At 41.8% G+C, this 17,192-nt stretch overlaps 1 protein-coding gene across 2 annotated transcripts in view; it reads left to right on the top strand.

The window, feature by feature from the left end:
• LOC117658845 (lysosomal acid glucosylceramidase-like) overlaps positions 1-15,993 on the top strand; it is a 17,603-nt gene extending 1,610 nt beyond the window's left edge. For both annotated transcript variants that reach the window (XM_087881117.1, XM_087881118.1), the window contains exons 2-11: positions 630-742; positions 2,050-2,241; positions 5,298-5,447; positions 9,083-9,216; positions 10,461-10,633; positions 11,852-12,089; positions 13,098-13,322; positions 13,409-13,572; positions 14,691-14,807; positions 15,590-15,993. In XM_087881117.1, coding sequence (XP_087737243.1) covers positions 673-742; positions 2,050-2,241; positions 5,298-5,447; positions 9,083-9,216; positions 10,461-10,633; positions 11,852-12,089; positions 13,098-13,322; positions 13,409-13,572; positions 14,691-14,807; positions 15,590-15,704 — 1,578 coding nt within the window. In that variant the 5' untranslated portion in view covers positions 630-672 and the 3' untranslated portion in view covers positions 15,705-15,993. The remainder of the gene's footprint in view (positions 1-629; positions 743-2,049; positions 2,242-5,297; positions 5,448-9,082; positions 9,217-10,460; positions 10,634-11,851; positions 12,090-13,097; positions 13,323-13,408; positions 13,573-14,690; positions 14,808-15,589) is intronic.
• The last annotated feature ends 1,199 nt before the right edge of the window (positions 15,994-17,192 follow it).

The raw sequence follows: 17,192 nt of genomic DNA, 5'->3' as shown, positions 1-17,192 counted from the left end.
TTTTTTTGCCCGCTGAAGAGTTCAGAAGAACCCCAAAATCTGCCTGTTTTTTGGGGGGACGGGGAGGGGGGGGGTCTGGCTTGGTCCTAAAACGGACCATCCCGATGGATAAAACCACTGTCCCACGCAAAGAGGCCATGGGGTTTTAATTTTATTCCTTTCAATCATCATCATCCTCTTTTAACGACTCCCTAATCCCTTGCCGGGTGGAGTCTGAGCAACCAAATGGAGTTAGCAGAGCTTTTACTGGCCGGATGCCTTCCCTGTTGCCAGAGCGGAGTTTTGTTCGGCAGATAATATTCTCCTTTCCATGTGACCATTCAATTTTATTTTTACATTTTTTTGGAATTTTGGGGAGTCAGTTTTGGGGGTTCTTCGTGCCCTGAGAATGTCCTGCGGGGAGAGTGTTTAAGAGGGGAGGCCGTGCAAATCCCCATTAATAAAATGAAATATAAATTATTTATTTATTTATTTTATTTTATTTCTATACCGCCCTTCTCCCGAAGGACTCAGGGCGGTGTACAGCCTAATTAAAAACACAAAGGCAGACAGTATTTAAAAATAATTAAAATTATGAAATAATAGGCCTAATTTACGTGTCATCTTTCTGTTTTGTTTTGCTTTTAAAGATCCGGCTTTTATTCGCGCCGAGAAGTCCTGAGATCCGCAGCCATGACTCGTGGGGTCCTTCAGATCTTTTTTGTCTCTTTGTGGCTTCACCAGCTGAGTTGTTCCCCGACGGGTAAGTGTGTAAAATCAAGTGTCGGCAAGTCTCAGGTGTTCCCTTGCTTTTGCACAATCCATTCCCTTGCAAAATGTGCCCTAAAGCCGGGATTAAAACTCGAAAAGGGTTGTGAAAACTCTCGTTTCCCCGAATGACTGAGATTTTAAGTAATCCGGAAAGAGAGCCTCCATGTTTAGAGGCAGTCTAGCTGTCTTCGATCTGGAGAACGTTCCTGGCTAACGTTCCTGCAGGGAAAACTGTGGGGAAGGTTTCGGAGCCAGGTGGTGGCGAGTTCAAGTCCTGCCCTAGGCATGGAAGCCGGTTGGGTGATTTGGGGGCCGATGACTAGGAGGCTCTGAGTTCTAATCCTGACTTAGGGGGGAGAAAATTGGCTGGGCAAGTTTGAGCCGATGATCAGGAGATGGTCCTGATTTAGGCATGAAAGCCAGCTGGGTGACTTTGGCCCAATCACCAGGAGACGGTGAGTTCGAGTTCTGCTTGACATCTTGAGAATGAAGCAGAAAAACGGAAGCCTAAGAAAATGTTTAAGAAACTATTAAAGATTGGTTTCCTTCACATTTATCAAGCCAATTTTCTTTCTTTCTTTCTTTGTCTTTCTTTCTTCCCTCCTTCCCTTCCCTTCCTTCCTTTTTCCTTCTTTCTTCTTTCTTTCCTTCCTTATTTTCTTTCTCTTTCCTTCTTTCCTTCCTTCTCTTCCTTCCTTTTTCCTTCCTTTTTCCTTTCTTTCCTTCCTTCCTTATTTTCTTTCTCCTTTCTATTTTCTTTCTCCTTTCTATTTCCTTCCTTCCTTCTTCCCCTTCCTTCCGTTTTCCTTCTTTCTTCTTTCTTTTCTTCCTTCTTTTCTTCCTCTTTCCTTCCTTCCTTCTCTTCCTTCCTTTCTCCTTCCTTCCTTCCTTCCTTTTTCCTTCTCTTTCCTTCCTTCCTTATTTTCTTTCTCCTTTCTCCTTTTTCTTTTCTTCCTTCTTTCCTTCCTTTCTTCTCTTCCTTCCTTTTTCCTTCTTTCTTTCCTTCCTTCCTTATTTTCTTTCTCCTTTCTCTTTCCTTCCTTCCTTCTTTCCCTTCCTTCCTTTTTCCTTCTTTCTTCTATCTTTTCTTCCTTCTTTTCTTCCTCTTTCCTTCCTTCCTTCTCTTCCTTCCTTTCTCCTTCCTTTTTCCTTCCTTTTTCCTTCTCTCTTTCCTTCCTTCCTTATTTTCTTTCTCCTTTCTCCTTTCTCCTTTCTCCTTTTTCCTTCCTTCCTTCCTTCCTTCCTTCCTTCCTTCCTTCCTTCCTTCCTTCCTTCCTTCCTTCCTTCCTTTTTTCCTAGGTGGGCGGCCATGCTCTCCCAGAAATTTTGGGCACGGTTCCTTGGTCTGTGAATGCGGGGCTGATTATTGTGACACTTTGGAGCCGGTCACTCTCCCAGATTTGGGGTCTTTTGTGAAGTACGAAAGCAATAAAGCCGGACGTCGCGTGGAGCGCAGTGAGGGTCTCCTATTGGATAACCCTTCGGAGAACGGTGAGTCCAGATTAGACCCACAAGTATGCTTTTTACCCCAAGGAATCCTGGACAACGTGAAATGTAGTAGGCCTTCCCTTCCTTCTATCCTCATAAGAACCCTGCGAGGTTGGCCTGGAGGACACAATGCCCAGTTCTCGACTGACAGCCAATTTGGTCTAGTGGTTAAGGCTTTAGGCTTGAAACCAGGAGACGATGAGTTCTAGTCCCACCTTAGATATGAAAGCCGGCTAGGTAACTTTGAGCCAATCACCAGGAGACGGTGAGTTCTAGTCCCACTTAAGCCATGAAAGCCAGCTGGGTGACTTTGAGCCAATCACCAGGAGACAGTGAGTTCTAGTCCCACTTAAGCCATGAAAGTCGGCTGGGTGACTTTGGGCCAATCACCAGGAGACGGTGAGTTCTAGTCCCACTTAAGCCATGAAAGTCGGCTGGGTGACTTTGGGCCAATCACCAGGAGACTGGGAGTTCTAGTCCCACCTTAGATATGAAAGCCGGCTAGGTAACTTTGGGCCAATCACCAGGAGACGGTGAGTTCTAGTCCCACTTAAGCCATGAAAGCCAGCTGGGTGACTTTGAGCCAATCACCAGGAGACGGTGAGTTCTAGTCCCACTTAAGCCATGAAAGTCGGCTGGGTGACTTTGGGCCAATCACCAGGAGACTGGGAATTCTAATCCCACCTTAGATATGAAAGCCGGCTAGGTAACTTTGGGCCAATCACCAGGAGACGGTGAGTTCTAGTCCCACTTAAGCCATGAAAGCCAGCTGGGTGACTTTGGGCCAATCATCAGGAGACGGTGAGTTCTAGTCCCACCTTAGTCATGAGTTGGGTAACTTTGGGCCAATCACCAGGAGACGGGGAGTTCTAGTTCTGCCTTAGGTGGGAAATCCAGTTGGATGACTTTGGGCCAATTTTGAGGAAGTTTGGAAAACTTTTCATACCAAAGAAATTTCATACGTATTTCCTTATATAGAGAATCCCAGCCATCAGTTTATTAATTTATTAATGTATATTCATTTAATGTTTAGTAATTGATGAATGTTTAGCAATTGATTAATGTTTAATGCTTTATATTTATAATATTATAATTTATTAATATTGAACTTAAATGCTATCCATCTCGCTATTCAAATCGGTTCTTAACCACCTCCACAAAATGCTAGACCTGTTTAGCCTTTTTAATCTGGTTTGAATCTGGAGTGGAGGACGGGTGCGTTGGTGCCAACCCAGAAGCCACAATCAATTCGCTAAACACGTCAAACCTGTTATGCAAATGTCATTTTAAAAAAACAAAAACAAAAACCCAGAAGAACAATTTAACAACCAGGTGGGCGTGCAAGAGAATATATAAGCACCGTCCTGTATAAAACTGGGTGTTTTCTTTTTTTAATTCCTCCCTCTCTTTTCTTCCTTTAACAGAGAAATATAGCAAAAAAAAAAACAAACAAACCACAAACAAACCAACATTTAATGCTACATGTAACAACGGCGGCTAGAATTGTATAATAATAATAAGTTTATTGTCATTGTACGTGTATACACAGTATACCCATACAACGAAATGCACTTAACACCCAAAGAATACACAACACATATAACAATCCCCAAACACAGCCCCACCCACCACAAATTCCCCACCCCTAAACCACCCAAAAATCCACAAAACAGACCAAGTAATACTGTCCAACAGCTCACTGATGGCGGCCCTTTAGTTCATTGTTGAGTGCAATTATAGCTCTGGGATAAAAAACGATTCAGAAAACGTGCGGTCCGAGTTTTCATTGTTCTGTATCTTCTGCCAGAAGGCAACGGTCCAAAAAAGATTGTAAGCAGGATGGGAAGAGTCTCTGAGGATGTTATGCAACTTCCTCAAACAACGAGGATTCGAAGATGTCGTCCAGGGCTGGTAGCTGGAGTCCGATGATATTCTGGGCAGTTTTAATGATTCTCCGTAGAAACGGACTCAGGGCGGTGAGGTAGGACAGAAGTAGATGCCGAGATAGATTTATATGCTCAAAATTGGAAAAAATGGAAATATACCCTCTGAGGAAATGGCAATAAATATTAGAATGCGCTGAGATGGATAGGTTGACAATGGAAATCAAAGACAAAGAAGAAACAGAATATTATTTAACTTGGGATATATGGTATACAGTAACTGGCTTGAGAGTAGATGCCAAGAGAAGAAAATTAACAACGAAAGACGATGAATGAAATAGAAATCAGAATGAAGTATAAGTATCAAGAAAGAAAGAGGAGCCTGAGTGGTGTAGGAGGCTAATGCCTCCTACTAAGGCAGCATTTAACATCCAGCTGCCTGCAATTACTGCGAGTTCAATTCTCACCAGGCTCAAGGTCGACTCAGCCTTCCATCCTTTCTAAGGGGGGTAAATTGAGGACCCAGTTTGTGGGGGCAATAAGCTGATTTTGTATAAATATACAAAAGTATGAAGGCTATTGCTTAACGCATTGTAAGCCGCCCTGAGTCTCCGGAGAAGGGCGGCATATAAATAAAAATTAAAAAAAATAATATGAAGAATACTTATTATGTATAATAAGTATTATATATAATATACGATATATAATATTAGATCACAGTAGCTCAGCCAATGTCATTGTGCATATATTGTGCGCTGACAATAAAGATTTGAATTGAGTGGGTAAGATGTTACCAAAAAAATGTAAAATCTAAAAAATATTTAGAATGATAAATATATAATGTAAATACAATTGTATATATAAATGTAAAAAAAAAAAACACACACACACACACACAAAAAAAACTCTGGATACAAGCCGGTATGCAGATGTTTGCAAAGTGAAAACTGCACTGTAAAACGAAGAAAAGCAAACAGAGAAATTGTTTAATAAAAACATTTATTTAATGGGGGGAAAAAAGAGAGAGAGCTGCCAATGTCATTTAAAAAAACAACAACAACGGAAGAACAATTTAACAAGGTGGGCCTACAAGAGAATGTGTAAGTACCGTCCTCTATAAAACTGGGTGGTTTTTTTTAAAAAAAATCCCTCCCTCTCTTTCCTTCCTTTGACTAGATAATCTGGTTTTGAAGCTGAAGACATCCCAGAAGTATCAAAAGATCAAGGGTTTCGGGGGAGCCCTCACCGATTCGGCTGCTATTAATATCCTGAATTTGTCCCCCAAGAGTCAGAGAAACCTGCTCAAATCTTATTTCTCCAGCGAAGGTCAGTTTTATTCACTCGCTTACTTATATATTTATTAATTAAATATGTGGGCCGCCCGACTTACCGTAGGGAAAACATCAAACAGAATAGCTGGGGATTTTTTTTTTAAAAAAAAAATTTAGTTATGCATTCACACCTTGGATTCAGCAGTTCCTTGCATAATCCCAGTTTAAATAATGTTATTTAAGCATTTCGTGTGGGCAGGGAAGCGCCCAAAGGGAGTTTCTTGGTGTGGCCGACAATTCCCAGGAGGTCGTCCCTATTCATCCAGACAGTGTCGAGACACAAAGTCTACAGCTAAGTCCTCAACTTATGACTGCAATTGGTATCTCTTGCCAAGCATGTTAGGTGAATTTATAACGTTTTATGTTGGGACTTGTATCTAACGCGCTTTTTTCAGTGCTGTGGTAATGTGGTTTTTTTTTAATTTTTTTTTTTAATTTTCCATTTTTAAAACAATATAAACATTTCGTCTCTCCTTAAGCAGTGTGTCATCTGGGTACAAATATTTCTGTGCAACGGTCCTTCCGCAAATTATATACATTGAACGATTGATTATACCTTGTGTAACTCTTCATCTCCTTCATAACGTATCTTCTCATAATAACATTACACCTGGTTATTCTCATCATACTCACGTTATCAATTGCCATTTTAGTCTTATCTCTGTCTTAATGTATTTTCTAGTCTTCTTCTTGTCTGCTTCCTTTATTTCCAATTTCCTTTTTTATTCGCTGACCATTGGTAAAATGCTTCCCATATCATATAACAATCCGTTTGTTCTTTCTCTTTAATTGCTAGTGTTAATCTATTCATTCATTCATTCATTCATTCATTCATTCATTCATTCATTTATTCGTTCAATTTATATGCCGCCCTTCTCCGGAGACTCAGGGCAGCTTACAATGCATTAAGCAATAGCCTTCATACTTTTGTATATACCTACTTAGTAGGGCTTTTTAGAATAGAATAGAATAGAATAGAATAGAATAGAATAGAATAGAATAGAATAGAATAGAATAGAATAGAATAGAGAATGAAGAATGAATAGAATAGAATGAAGAATGAATAGAATAGAATAAAGAATGAATAGAATAGTATAGAATAGAATAGAATAGAATTAAGAATGAATAGAATAGAATAAAGAATGAATAGAATAGAATTAAGAATGAATAGAATAGTATAGAATAGAATAGAATTAAGAATGAATAGAATAGAATTAAGAATGAATAGAAAAGACTAGAATTAAGAATAGAATAGAATAGAATGAAGAATGAATAGAATAGTAAAGAATAGAATAGAATAGAATTAAGAATGAATAGAATAGAATTAAGAATGAATAGAAAAGAATAGAATTAAGAATAGAATAGAATGAAGAATGAATAGAATAGTAAAGAATAGAATAGAATTAAGAATGAATAGAATAGTATAGAATAGAATAGAATTAAGAATGAATAGAATAGAATTAAGAATGAATAGAATAGAATAGAATTAAGAATAGAATAGAATAGAATAGAATTAAGAATGAATAGAATAGAATAAAGAATGAATAGAATAGAATTAAGAATGAATAGAATAGTATAGAATAGAATAGAATTAAGAATGAATAGAATAGAATTAAGAATGAATAGAAAAGACTAGAATTAAGAATAGAATAGAATAGAATGAAGAATGAATAGAATAGTAAAGAATAGAATAGAATAGAATTAAGAATGAATAGAATAGAATTAAGAATGAATAGAAAAGAATAGAATTAAGAATAGAATAGAATGAAGAATGAATAGAATAGTAAAGAATAGAATAGAATTAAGAATGAATAGAATAGTATAGAATAGAATAGAATTAAGAATGAATAGAATAGAATTAAGAATGAATAGAATAGAATAGAATTAAGAATAGAATAGAATAGAATAGAATTAAGAATGAATAGAATAGAATTAAGAATGAATAGAATAGAATTAAGAATGAATAGAATAGAATAGAATTAAGAATAGAATAGAATAGAATAGAATTAAGAATGAATAGAATAGAATTAAGAATGAATAGAATAGAATTAAGAATGAATAGAAAAGAATAGAATTAAGAAGGAATTTGTCTTTGGTGCATACGCTCTCGGTGCACATAAAAGAAAAGATACATTCGTCAGGAATCATAAGGTACAACACTCAATGATAGTCGTAGGGTGCAAATAAGCAATCAGGAAACAATATCAATGTAACTCGTAAGGATACAAGCAACAAAATTACAGTCATACAGTCATAAGCGGAAGGGGATGGGTGGTGGGAACGATGAGGAGATTAATAGCAGTGCCGACTTAGTAAATAGTTTGACAGTGTTGAGGGAATTATTTGTTTAGCAGAGTGATGGCAGGGCTACCTGTAGGAAGTTGCTGGCCATGGTGCTGAACCCAAGCCAAGTCCCTGTTGGCTAAATGTAGAGGCATTGTCCAAGGTTCTCCACGCCTTTAATCCTCTTAGTTGCTCTTCTCTGCACTTTTTCCCAAAGTCTCAACCGTCTTTTCTGTAACGTGGTGACCAAAACTGGATGCAATTATTCCAGGGGTGGCCTTACTACAGGATTTATAAAGCGGTACTAATACTTCACGTGCTTTTGATTCTGTGCCTCTGTTTATAAAACTGAGAGTTGTATTAGCTTTTTTTTTTTGGCTGCTGCTGCACACTTCTGGCTCGTGTTTAAGGGATTGTCCACTAGGACCCCAAGGTCCCTCTCATAATTACTATTTTTGAGCCAGTTTTCACCTAATCTGTTCTGGCACCTTTGGCTTTTCCTGCCCAAGTGTAAAACCCTTGCTTTTCTCCACCTTAAATTTCATTTTGTTGAGTAGGGCCCATTGTCTGAGTCTGTCAAGACCTTTTTGGATCTTGAGCTTGTCATCTGGGGTGTTGGCTATTCCTGCCAGTTTAGTGTCATCTGCAAATTTGATGAGTTCCCCTTCGATTCCCTCCTCTAAGTCATTTATGGAGATATTCAAGAGTAAGGTAAAGGGAAAGTTTTGCTTTGCACATACGTGCTAGTCGTTCCCGACTCTAGGGGGCGGTGCTCATCTCCGTTTTAAAGCCGAAGAGCCAGCGCTGTCCGAAGACGTCTCTGTGGTCATGTGGCCAGCATGACTCAACACCAAAGGTGCACGGAACGCTGTTCCCTTCCCACCAAAGGGGGTCCCTATTTTTTCTACTTGCATTTTTTACCTGCTTTCGAACTGCTAGGTTGGCAGAAGCTGGGACAAGTAACGGGAACTCACCCCATTACGCGGCACTCGGGATTCGAACCGCTGAACTGCCGACCTTTTGATCGACAAGCTCAGCGTCGTAACCACTGAGCCACCACCTCCTTTATTGAAGAATAGGGGGGCGCTAAGATGGAAACTTGTGGTCCCCCACTCCTTGTTTTCCTCCATGTAATCTGTTCTTGTACCTTTAGTATTTTCCTGCCCAGGTATAAAACTTTTCTCCACGTTAATGAATGAATCGTTCCCTCGTATTCCCTCATCTGCTGCATAGACTGCCGATCCCATCCTCCCCGCTGGGGTCTAGCTTGGCTGAAGAGGGGGAAATTCAGCCGTTCGGGGGAGCTAACCCACCCCATCTGCAAATCTGTTGTGTTTTTGAACGCAGGCATCGAGTATACCTTGATCCGTGTGCCCATGGCGAGCTGCGACTTCTCCGTGAGGCTGTACACTTACGCCGACGTGGAGAACGATTTCGACCTGAAGAACTTCAGCCTGACGGACGAAGATACCAAAATGAAGGTGGGCTGTTAGTTACTAGTTGTTAGTTGTTACTAGTTACTAGTTGATCCAGTCCCAGATTAGTAACAGCACTGTACAGGGTTGCACGCATGGATTCAGTTGTACGTTCATTTTAGGGTCCAATTAATAAGAGGTAGATCGAGGTCACCAAGAAAGATAAGAGGGTGTAGGCAGGAGGCTGCCCACGTTAGTAGTGAAGTTAGCTTGTTCACATGTTCGAGGACGTAATCAGGGGCTCTGTAACATAGTTTGTTTGTTTGTTTTGTTTTATTAGATTTATATACCGCCCTACTCCCGAAGGACTCAGGGCGGTGAACAGGCATAAAGTAAAATCCGATCAGCAGAATTTTAAGAATATTGAGCCCCTAAGTCCCAATATTAGAGTTTTGTTCAGCAGATAATATTCTCATTGTGCCCAGACAGAGAGAAATATCTGCCTGGGGTTGAACTCACAGCCTCCTGATTGTGAGGTGAAGGCTCCACCCTCTAGGCCACCGCACCACTCAATAAAATGGCTTGATTTAAAATTACATTTCGCTATCGCCGCTACAATCTACCCCAACCAGTCCCACGTAGGCGGATCTCAACCGAACCATTTTGCTTAAGTGCTGTGTTGTGTTAAGTGTTACTTTCAGTTTAATGCACAGGTAAAACAATGCTCTGCCTTATCTATTTATTTATTTCTGTTTATTTGTTTGTCAAATATGTACAAGATAGCAGGTATGAATATGATCGTGGACCTGAACGAAGGAAACGAGTACAAATAAATGGGGAGAGTAGGACAGGGACGGAAGGCACGCCCCTCTTAGGTGCCCCCTTTATGCACACCCCTCTTAGGAATGGGGTGAGGTCCTATTAAATAGAGTTCTGGTTTAGATTCCATTTTTAATTTGGTAATTTCCTCCAGCCAATTTTTAATTTTACGCCAACATTTTTTAATCTTGGGGCACATCCACCACATATGGTAGTATGTGCCTAATTTGTAACCACCTCTGTTGCTGAAGTCATATTTTCTGCAATCGGGTTTGGAGCGGTTTACCTTGAGTTTGTACCGATTGTTTGCCCGTGTATTATCGAGGCAAACAATTGCCTCGATAATACACGATGCCAAATTATTGAAGCTGAAGAAGTCGTTGACAGGTAGGACGTCGTAGCAGACAATTTTGTGTACTACGCTTAGGTCAGACTGCAGGCGGTCTTGCCGCACATTAGATCTTAAATCACAATATCTTCCCGCACATTAGATCCCAATCTTACAACAAGCCCAAGCAGTCGCTTCCAGACCCCTGTTGCTCTACGCCAGTCCCTGGACATCGCCCGTATGGATGAAAACGAACGGTGCCATGACTGGCCGGGGGACTCTCAAGGGCCAACCGGGCGACAGATATCACAAGACCTGGGCAAACTATTTTATCAGGTAAGGCGTGTGTGAGTTTGAGGGCTGAAACAGGACACCTTGGAGGAATATTGATCAGAATAGAGCTGGAAGGGACCTTGGAGGTCTTCTAGTCTAACCCCTTGGTCAGGAAGGAAGGAAAGAAGGGAGGGAGGAGGAAGGAAGGAAGATGGTAGAGAGGGAGGGAGGGAGGGAGGAAAAAAAGAGAGGAAGAGAGGAAGGAAGGAAGGGAGATGGAAGAAAAGGAGGGAGGGGGAGAAAGAGAGGGAGGAGAAAGAGGGAGGGAGAGAAGGAAGGAAGGAAGGAAGGAAAAGAGGGAGGGAGGAAGGAAAATAGAAGAGGGAGGAGGGAGAGAAGGAAGGAAGGAAGATGGAAGAGAGGGAGGGAGGGAGGAGAAAGAGGGAGGAAGGGAGGAAGGAAGGAAAGAAGGGAGGGAGGAAGAAGGAAGGAAGATGGAAGAGAGGGAGGGAGGAGAAAGAGGGAGGAAGAGAGGAAGGAAGGGAGATGGAAGAAAAGGAGGGAGGGGGAGAAAGAGAGGGAGGAGAAAGAGCGAGGGAGAGAAGGAAGGAAGGAAAAGAGGGAGGAAGGAAAAGAGGGAGGAAGGAAGGAAAATAGAAGAGGGAGGGAGGGAGAGAAGGAAGGAAGGAAGATGGAAGAGAGGGAGGGAGGGAGGAGAAAGAGGGAGGAAGGGAGGAAGGAAGGAAGAGAGATGGAAGAAAGGGAGGGAGGAGAAAGAGGGAGGAGAAAGAGGGAGGGGGAGGGAGGGAGGAAGGAAGGAAGGAAAAGAGGGAGGGAGGAAATAAGGAAGGAAAATAGAAGAAGGAGGGAGGAACAGGAGACAAACAGAGGAAGGAAAGAAGAGGAAAAGAAGGGGAGGGAAATATTTCAAATTCAAGGTCTGGTAATGAGAAGGAAGGAAGGCAGAAGGGATGGATGGAAGGAGCAGGAGACTGTATCCCATTCCAGACAAAATGGCTCTCCAGTCTCTTCTTAAAAACCTCCAGGGATGGAGCACCCACAACTTCTGGTGGCAAGTAGTTCCACTGATTAATTCTCCTCACTGTCAGGAAGTTTCTCCTTAATTCCAGGTTGCTTCTCTCCTTGATCGGTTTCCATCCGTTGCTTCTTCTCCAGCCTTCAGCTGCTTTGGAGAATAATTTGACCCCCCTCTTCTTTGGGGCTGCCCCCTCCAGGGTAACTTAAATCATTTCAACCCCCTTTTCTCTTCCTCAAATACAGATTCCTGGACGAATACGCCAAGTATAATCTGACTTTCTGGGCCATAACGGCTGGCAACGAGCCGACGGCCGGGGACATTATCTTCTACCCTTTCCAATGTCTTGGATTTTCACCTGAACACCAGCGAGATTTCATCGCTGAAGATCTGGGGCCGGCCTTAGCCAACAGCAGCTACAAGGGCATCGAGCTGATCATTTTGGACGACCAGAGGGTGATGCTGCCTTACTGGGCCGAAGTGGTAAGTTGGCCGCCGCCACCACGGGCTGAATTTAAGATGAGCCTTTTCTAAAAGGGGGGAAAAAAATTGCATTTGTAGTTTTCGGCAACCCGAACGTTTCATATATAAACAGTCCTTGGGTTACGAATGTTAAGGGAGCACGGATTTACGATCGTAAGTTGGGGTGCTCATTACGTAGGTTAGCAATATGCCTGATGTTATACCAAGGACCCACAGTCCTCCTCCTCTTCCTCTTCCTCTTCCTTCTCCTCTTTGCAAACTCTTCTCCCTTCCAGCACTGATGAAGTTACCTAGTTGGGTCGTGAAACGTTTGCAAGAAAGCCACCAACTTCAGAGAGTATCAGGGACTCCACAGTCATTGTCTTCTTCTTTCTTTCTTTCTTTCTTTCTTTCTTTCTTTCTTTCTTTCTTTCTTTCTTTCTTTCTTTCTTTCTTTCTTCCTTCTTTCTCCTTCTCCTCCTCCTCCTCCTCTCCGCAAACCCTTCTCCCTTCCAGCACTGATGATGTTACCTAATTGGGGCGTGAAACGTCTGCGAGAAAGCCACCAAGCTCGGAGAGCACCAAGTTCCCCACTGTTGTTCTTGTTGCGTTTGTTGTCGTCATCATCGTCCTCCTTCTCCTCCCCTCCTCCTCTTCCATTCTAGCAGTGATAATGTTACATAGTACGGTCATTAAATGTCTGCAAGGAAACCACCCAGCCCAGAGAGCACCGAGGACCCCACCGTCCTCCTCCTCCTCCTCCTCCTCCTCCTCCTCCTCCTCCTCCTCCTCCTCCTCCTCCTCCTCCTCCATTTTAGCCCTGATAATGTTACCTAGTTGGGTCACAAAACGTCTGCTAGAGAGCACTCACAGAAAAATCTTCCAATGGTAGCTTCCTAACTTCCTTTCCCATAATCATTCTCAGAAATTCTGGAATTTCTTGCTAGTCAACCTAAAGAGCTGCCAACCGTCTACCTATCCCGCACGATGCCAGAAAAAATAACCCTGGCATTTTGGTTATTTCTCCAGGTTCTCAAAGACCCCAAGGCTACCCAATACATCAACGGGATCGGAATCCACTGGTACCTGGACTTCTTGGCCCCCATCGACCTGACGCTGTCCATCACCCATCACCTCTTCCCCAACTATTATCTCATCTCCACCGAGGCCTCGACGGGCTCCTATTTTTGGGAGCCCCGGGTGGTGCTGGGCGGCTGGGATCGCGGCAGCAAGTACAGCCACAGCATCCTGACGGTACGGCGGGGACCGTCGTCGGAGTCTGGGTTGGCTGGGATAAGAGGAGGGCAAAGAGACAATGCCGTTTCGACTTTCCTCCGCAGAATCTCAACAATTACGTCACCGGGTGGACGGACTGGAATCTGGTTTTGGACATGGAAGGGGGACCCAACTGGAGCAAGAATTACGTGGACAGTCCGGTGATTGTAGATAAGGAGAAAGACGTCTTTTACAAACAGCCCATGTTCTACCACATGGCTCATTTCAGGTGAGCTCAGATTCCGCCGTTATATTTTCTATTTCTATATTTCTATTTGTGTATTTATGTTCTTCTCTATACTCTCTCTATATTCTCTCTATTTCTATCCTTCTCTATTTCTGTATTTCTCTTTTTTGTTTTTTACATTTCTATACTGTACTTCTATTGGTATATTTCTATACATTCTATATTTCTATATTTAATTCTCTATTTCTGTATTTCTATTTCTCTCTATTTCTATACTTCTAGATGCTGTCTATATGCCCTCTATTTCTTTACTTCTAATTTTTTTTTTTTTACATTTCTAATTCTATACTTCTGTTGGTATATTTCTATACTTCTATTCCTCTATTTCTTCTCTATTTCTATTTTTCTATTCTTCCATTTGTATATTTCTATACTTCTATATACTCTCCATATACTCTCTATTTCTCTACTTCTATTTTTTTTACATTTCTATACTTCTATATGCTTCTATTTCTCTATTTCTTCTCTATTTCTGTATTTCTATTTCTCTCTATTTCTGTACTTCATTTGTATATTTCTATATATACTCTCTATATGCCCTCTATTTCTCTATTTCTTTACTTCTCTATTTCTATTTCTTTTACATTTCTATACTTCTATTGGTATATTTCTATACTTCTATATACCCTCCATATACCCTCTATTTCTCTACTTCTCTTATTTCTATTTTTTTTACATTTCTATACTTCTATATGCTTCTATTTCTCTATTTCTTCTCTATTTCTCTATTTCTATTTCTCTCTATTTCTGTACGTCATTTGTATATTTCTACATATATTCTCTATATGCCCTCTATTTCTCTATTTCTTTACTTCTCTATTTCTATTTCTTTTACATTTCTATACTTCTATTGGTATATTTCTATAGTTCTAGATGCTTCTTTTTCTCCTTTTCTTCTCTATTTCTCTATTTCCATTTCTCTATATTTCTATACTTCCAATTGTATATTTCTATACTTCTCTATACTCTCCATATACTCTCAATTTCTTTACTTCTCTATTTCTGTATTTCTGTTTGTCTATATTTGTATGCTTCTATATTTCTATATGATTTTTTTTGGGGGGGAATGCCCACTTCTTGTGCCTCTTTTCCCCGCGTAGCAAATTCCTCCCGGAGGGGACTCAACGGATCGAAATCCAGAAAAGCAGCTCCTGTAGTTTGGAATTCTCTGCTTTCCTCCGTCCAGACGGTTCGGCAGCTGTCGTGGTCTTGAACAGGTGAGCGGCAGGTAACGGTGCCATCACTGCAAACGGATGCTCGTGGTGGAAACTGTACCCTCAAAACTGGAGGCTCCTTGTCGTTTTGCCTTTAAATTCCTGATTAGGTCCTCCAAAACCTTCCTCGTTATTCTGTTATTATTCTGTTATTCTGCTTGAGCAGAGAGTTGGACTGGAAGATCTCCAACACATGTTTATTTATTTTTTTATTAATTTATTTAATTTTTATACCGGATGTCAGCGTCCCAGCACTGACATATATAAGGAGAGGAGAAGCTTGAACTTTTACCTACTTAATTCCTTTGAAGATTCTGTCTCCTCGGAGATGGGAGGAGGGGGGAGACATTCCTGTGATCTGACGGAGAAGGGATGAGGAAAGTGGCTTGGAAGATAGCCAATGAGAAGCAGAGAATTGGGGATCGGAAAGGGAGGGATTGGGGGGGTAAAGGTCAGTACTGACCGCGAAAGAGCCAGGATCAGATCGCTATGCTCAATAAAGAGAAAATTTCCTCCAAGATCGGCAGTGTGGAAATTCATTTATTTTGAGATAGCATCGAAACCTGACCGACAGTCAGTTCTCCTGAAGGACTCAGGGCGGTGAACAGTTAAAATAACATACATATAAAATGTGAATATAAGATGATTAAGCCAATTTGGTTCATCGGTTAAGAATCTTCAGCCTAAAGATTTAGAACAATTAGAAGAGATTTACGTCAGCCGGCACGACGGGTTTATAGAGACTTCTGTTCTTTCTCACGTTGATCTTGCCCCTTCCTTTTCAGATCCCCCAAGGATATCCCTTTCGGGATCTCAGATCCCGGGGTGGGCTACATCGAGACCATCGCTACGGCCGACTCCATCCAGACGTACCTCTGGCAACGTCCTACAGAGGAATGAGGAGCCTAAGAGTTTGGGGAGTGGGGGCTCAACGAAACCCCCTGCCCCCCCAGCCAGAAGCCATTGGAATCAAACCCTTTCTTTGCAGGAGGAAAAAAAAAATAAGGGGAGTGGGAGCGACAGAATCCTGGGGAAGGGTCTGTTTGACTAAACCCTGCATTAACCGGAGATTGCCGCGTAGTCTGACGTAGTCTTATGATCTGAATTAAGATTCAACCTGCTTCTCCTTCGTTACCTTCCCACATCTCTTCGTTTTTTCGGAATAAATCTTGTTTTTTTTTTCTAGAAACACACCTGGTTGAGTTTTTTTTTCCCTGAGCTCTAATAATTCCTTAAAAGTAAAGGTTCCCCTCGCACGTATGTGCTAGTTGTTCCCGACTCTAGTGGGGAGGTGCCAGTGGTAAAATCCCAAATTTTTTTACTACCGGTTTTGTGGGCGTGGCTTAGTGGGCGTGGTGTGGCTTGGTGGGCGTGGCAGGGGAAGGATACTGCAAAAGCCACATTCCCTCCCCACTCCTGGGGGAAGGGTATTGCAAAATCTCCATTCCCACCCCACTCCGGGGCCAGCCAGAGATGGTATTTGCCGGTGCTCCGAACTGCAAAAAATTTCCGCTACCGGTTCGTCAGAACCTGTCAGAACCTGCTGGATTTCACCCCTGGGTGATGCTCATCTCCGTTTCAAAGCCGAAGAGCCAGCGCTGTCCGAAGATGTCTCCGTGGTCATGTGGCCGGCATGACTCAACGCCAAAAGGCGCACGGAACGCTGTTCCCTTCCCACCAAAGGTGGTCCCTGTTTTTTCTACTCGCATTTTTTTACGTGCTTTCGAACTGCAAGGTTGGCAGAAGCTGGGACAAGTCACGGGAGCTCACCCTGTTACGCGGCACTCAGGATTCGAACCTCTGAACTGCCGACCTTTCGATCGACAAGCTCAGCGTCTTAGCCACTGAGCCACTGCATCCCTAGAATTCCTTACATCACGTTTATTTAATTTGAGTTATTTCATGAGTTATCTCTAGAGCACCCATCCGTAATCCTTTCATTATTTTTTGGGAATCTTTCTCTTTATTCTCTTCTTTATTTTGAACTCTTAAAAGAGTAATAATCCGTCTGTTCCATTTTGGCCGTTCTCTCTCTCTCTCTCTCTCTCTCTCTCTCTCTCTCTCTCTCTCTATATATATATATATATATATATATATATATATAATCAAGACTCCTATTACAACCAATTATAGTCTTTAACTTACGGCTCATTCAGTGACTGTTAAAAGTTACAACAGCCCTGAAAAATGTGACTCGGGATCATTTTTGACTCTTATGACTGCTGCAGCATCACATGATCAAAATTTCAGTCTCTTGGCAACCGACTCATATTTATGACGGTGGCAGACTCCCGGTAGTCACGCGATCCCCTTTTGCATTCTTCGGACAAGCCGAGTCCACGAGGAAGCCAGATTTACTCACGGGACAACTGTCTCGCTTAGCAACGG

Source organism: Pantherophis guttatus, chromosome 18, assembly GCF_059756535.1.
Source record: "Pantherophis guttatus breed Tessera chromosome 18, ASM5975653v1, whole genome shotgun sequence".
NCBI classification, from domain to species: Eukaryota; Metazoa; Chordata; class Lepidosauria; order Squamata; family Colubridae; genus Pantherophis; species Pantherophis guttatus.
This window is presented reverse-complemented; position numbering and strand designations above follow the sequence as displayed.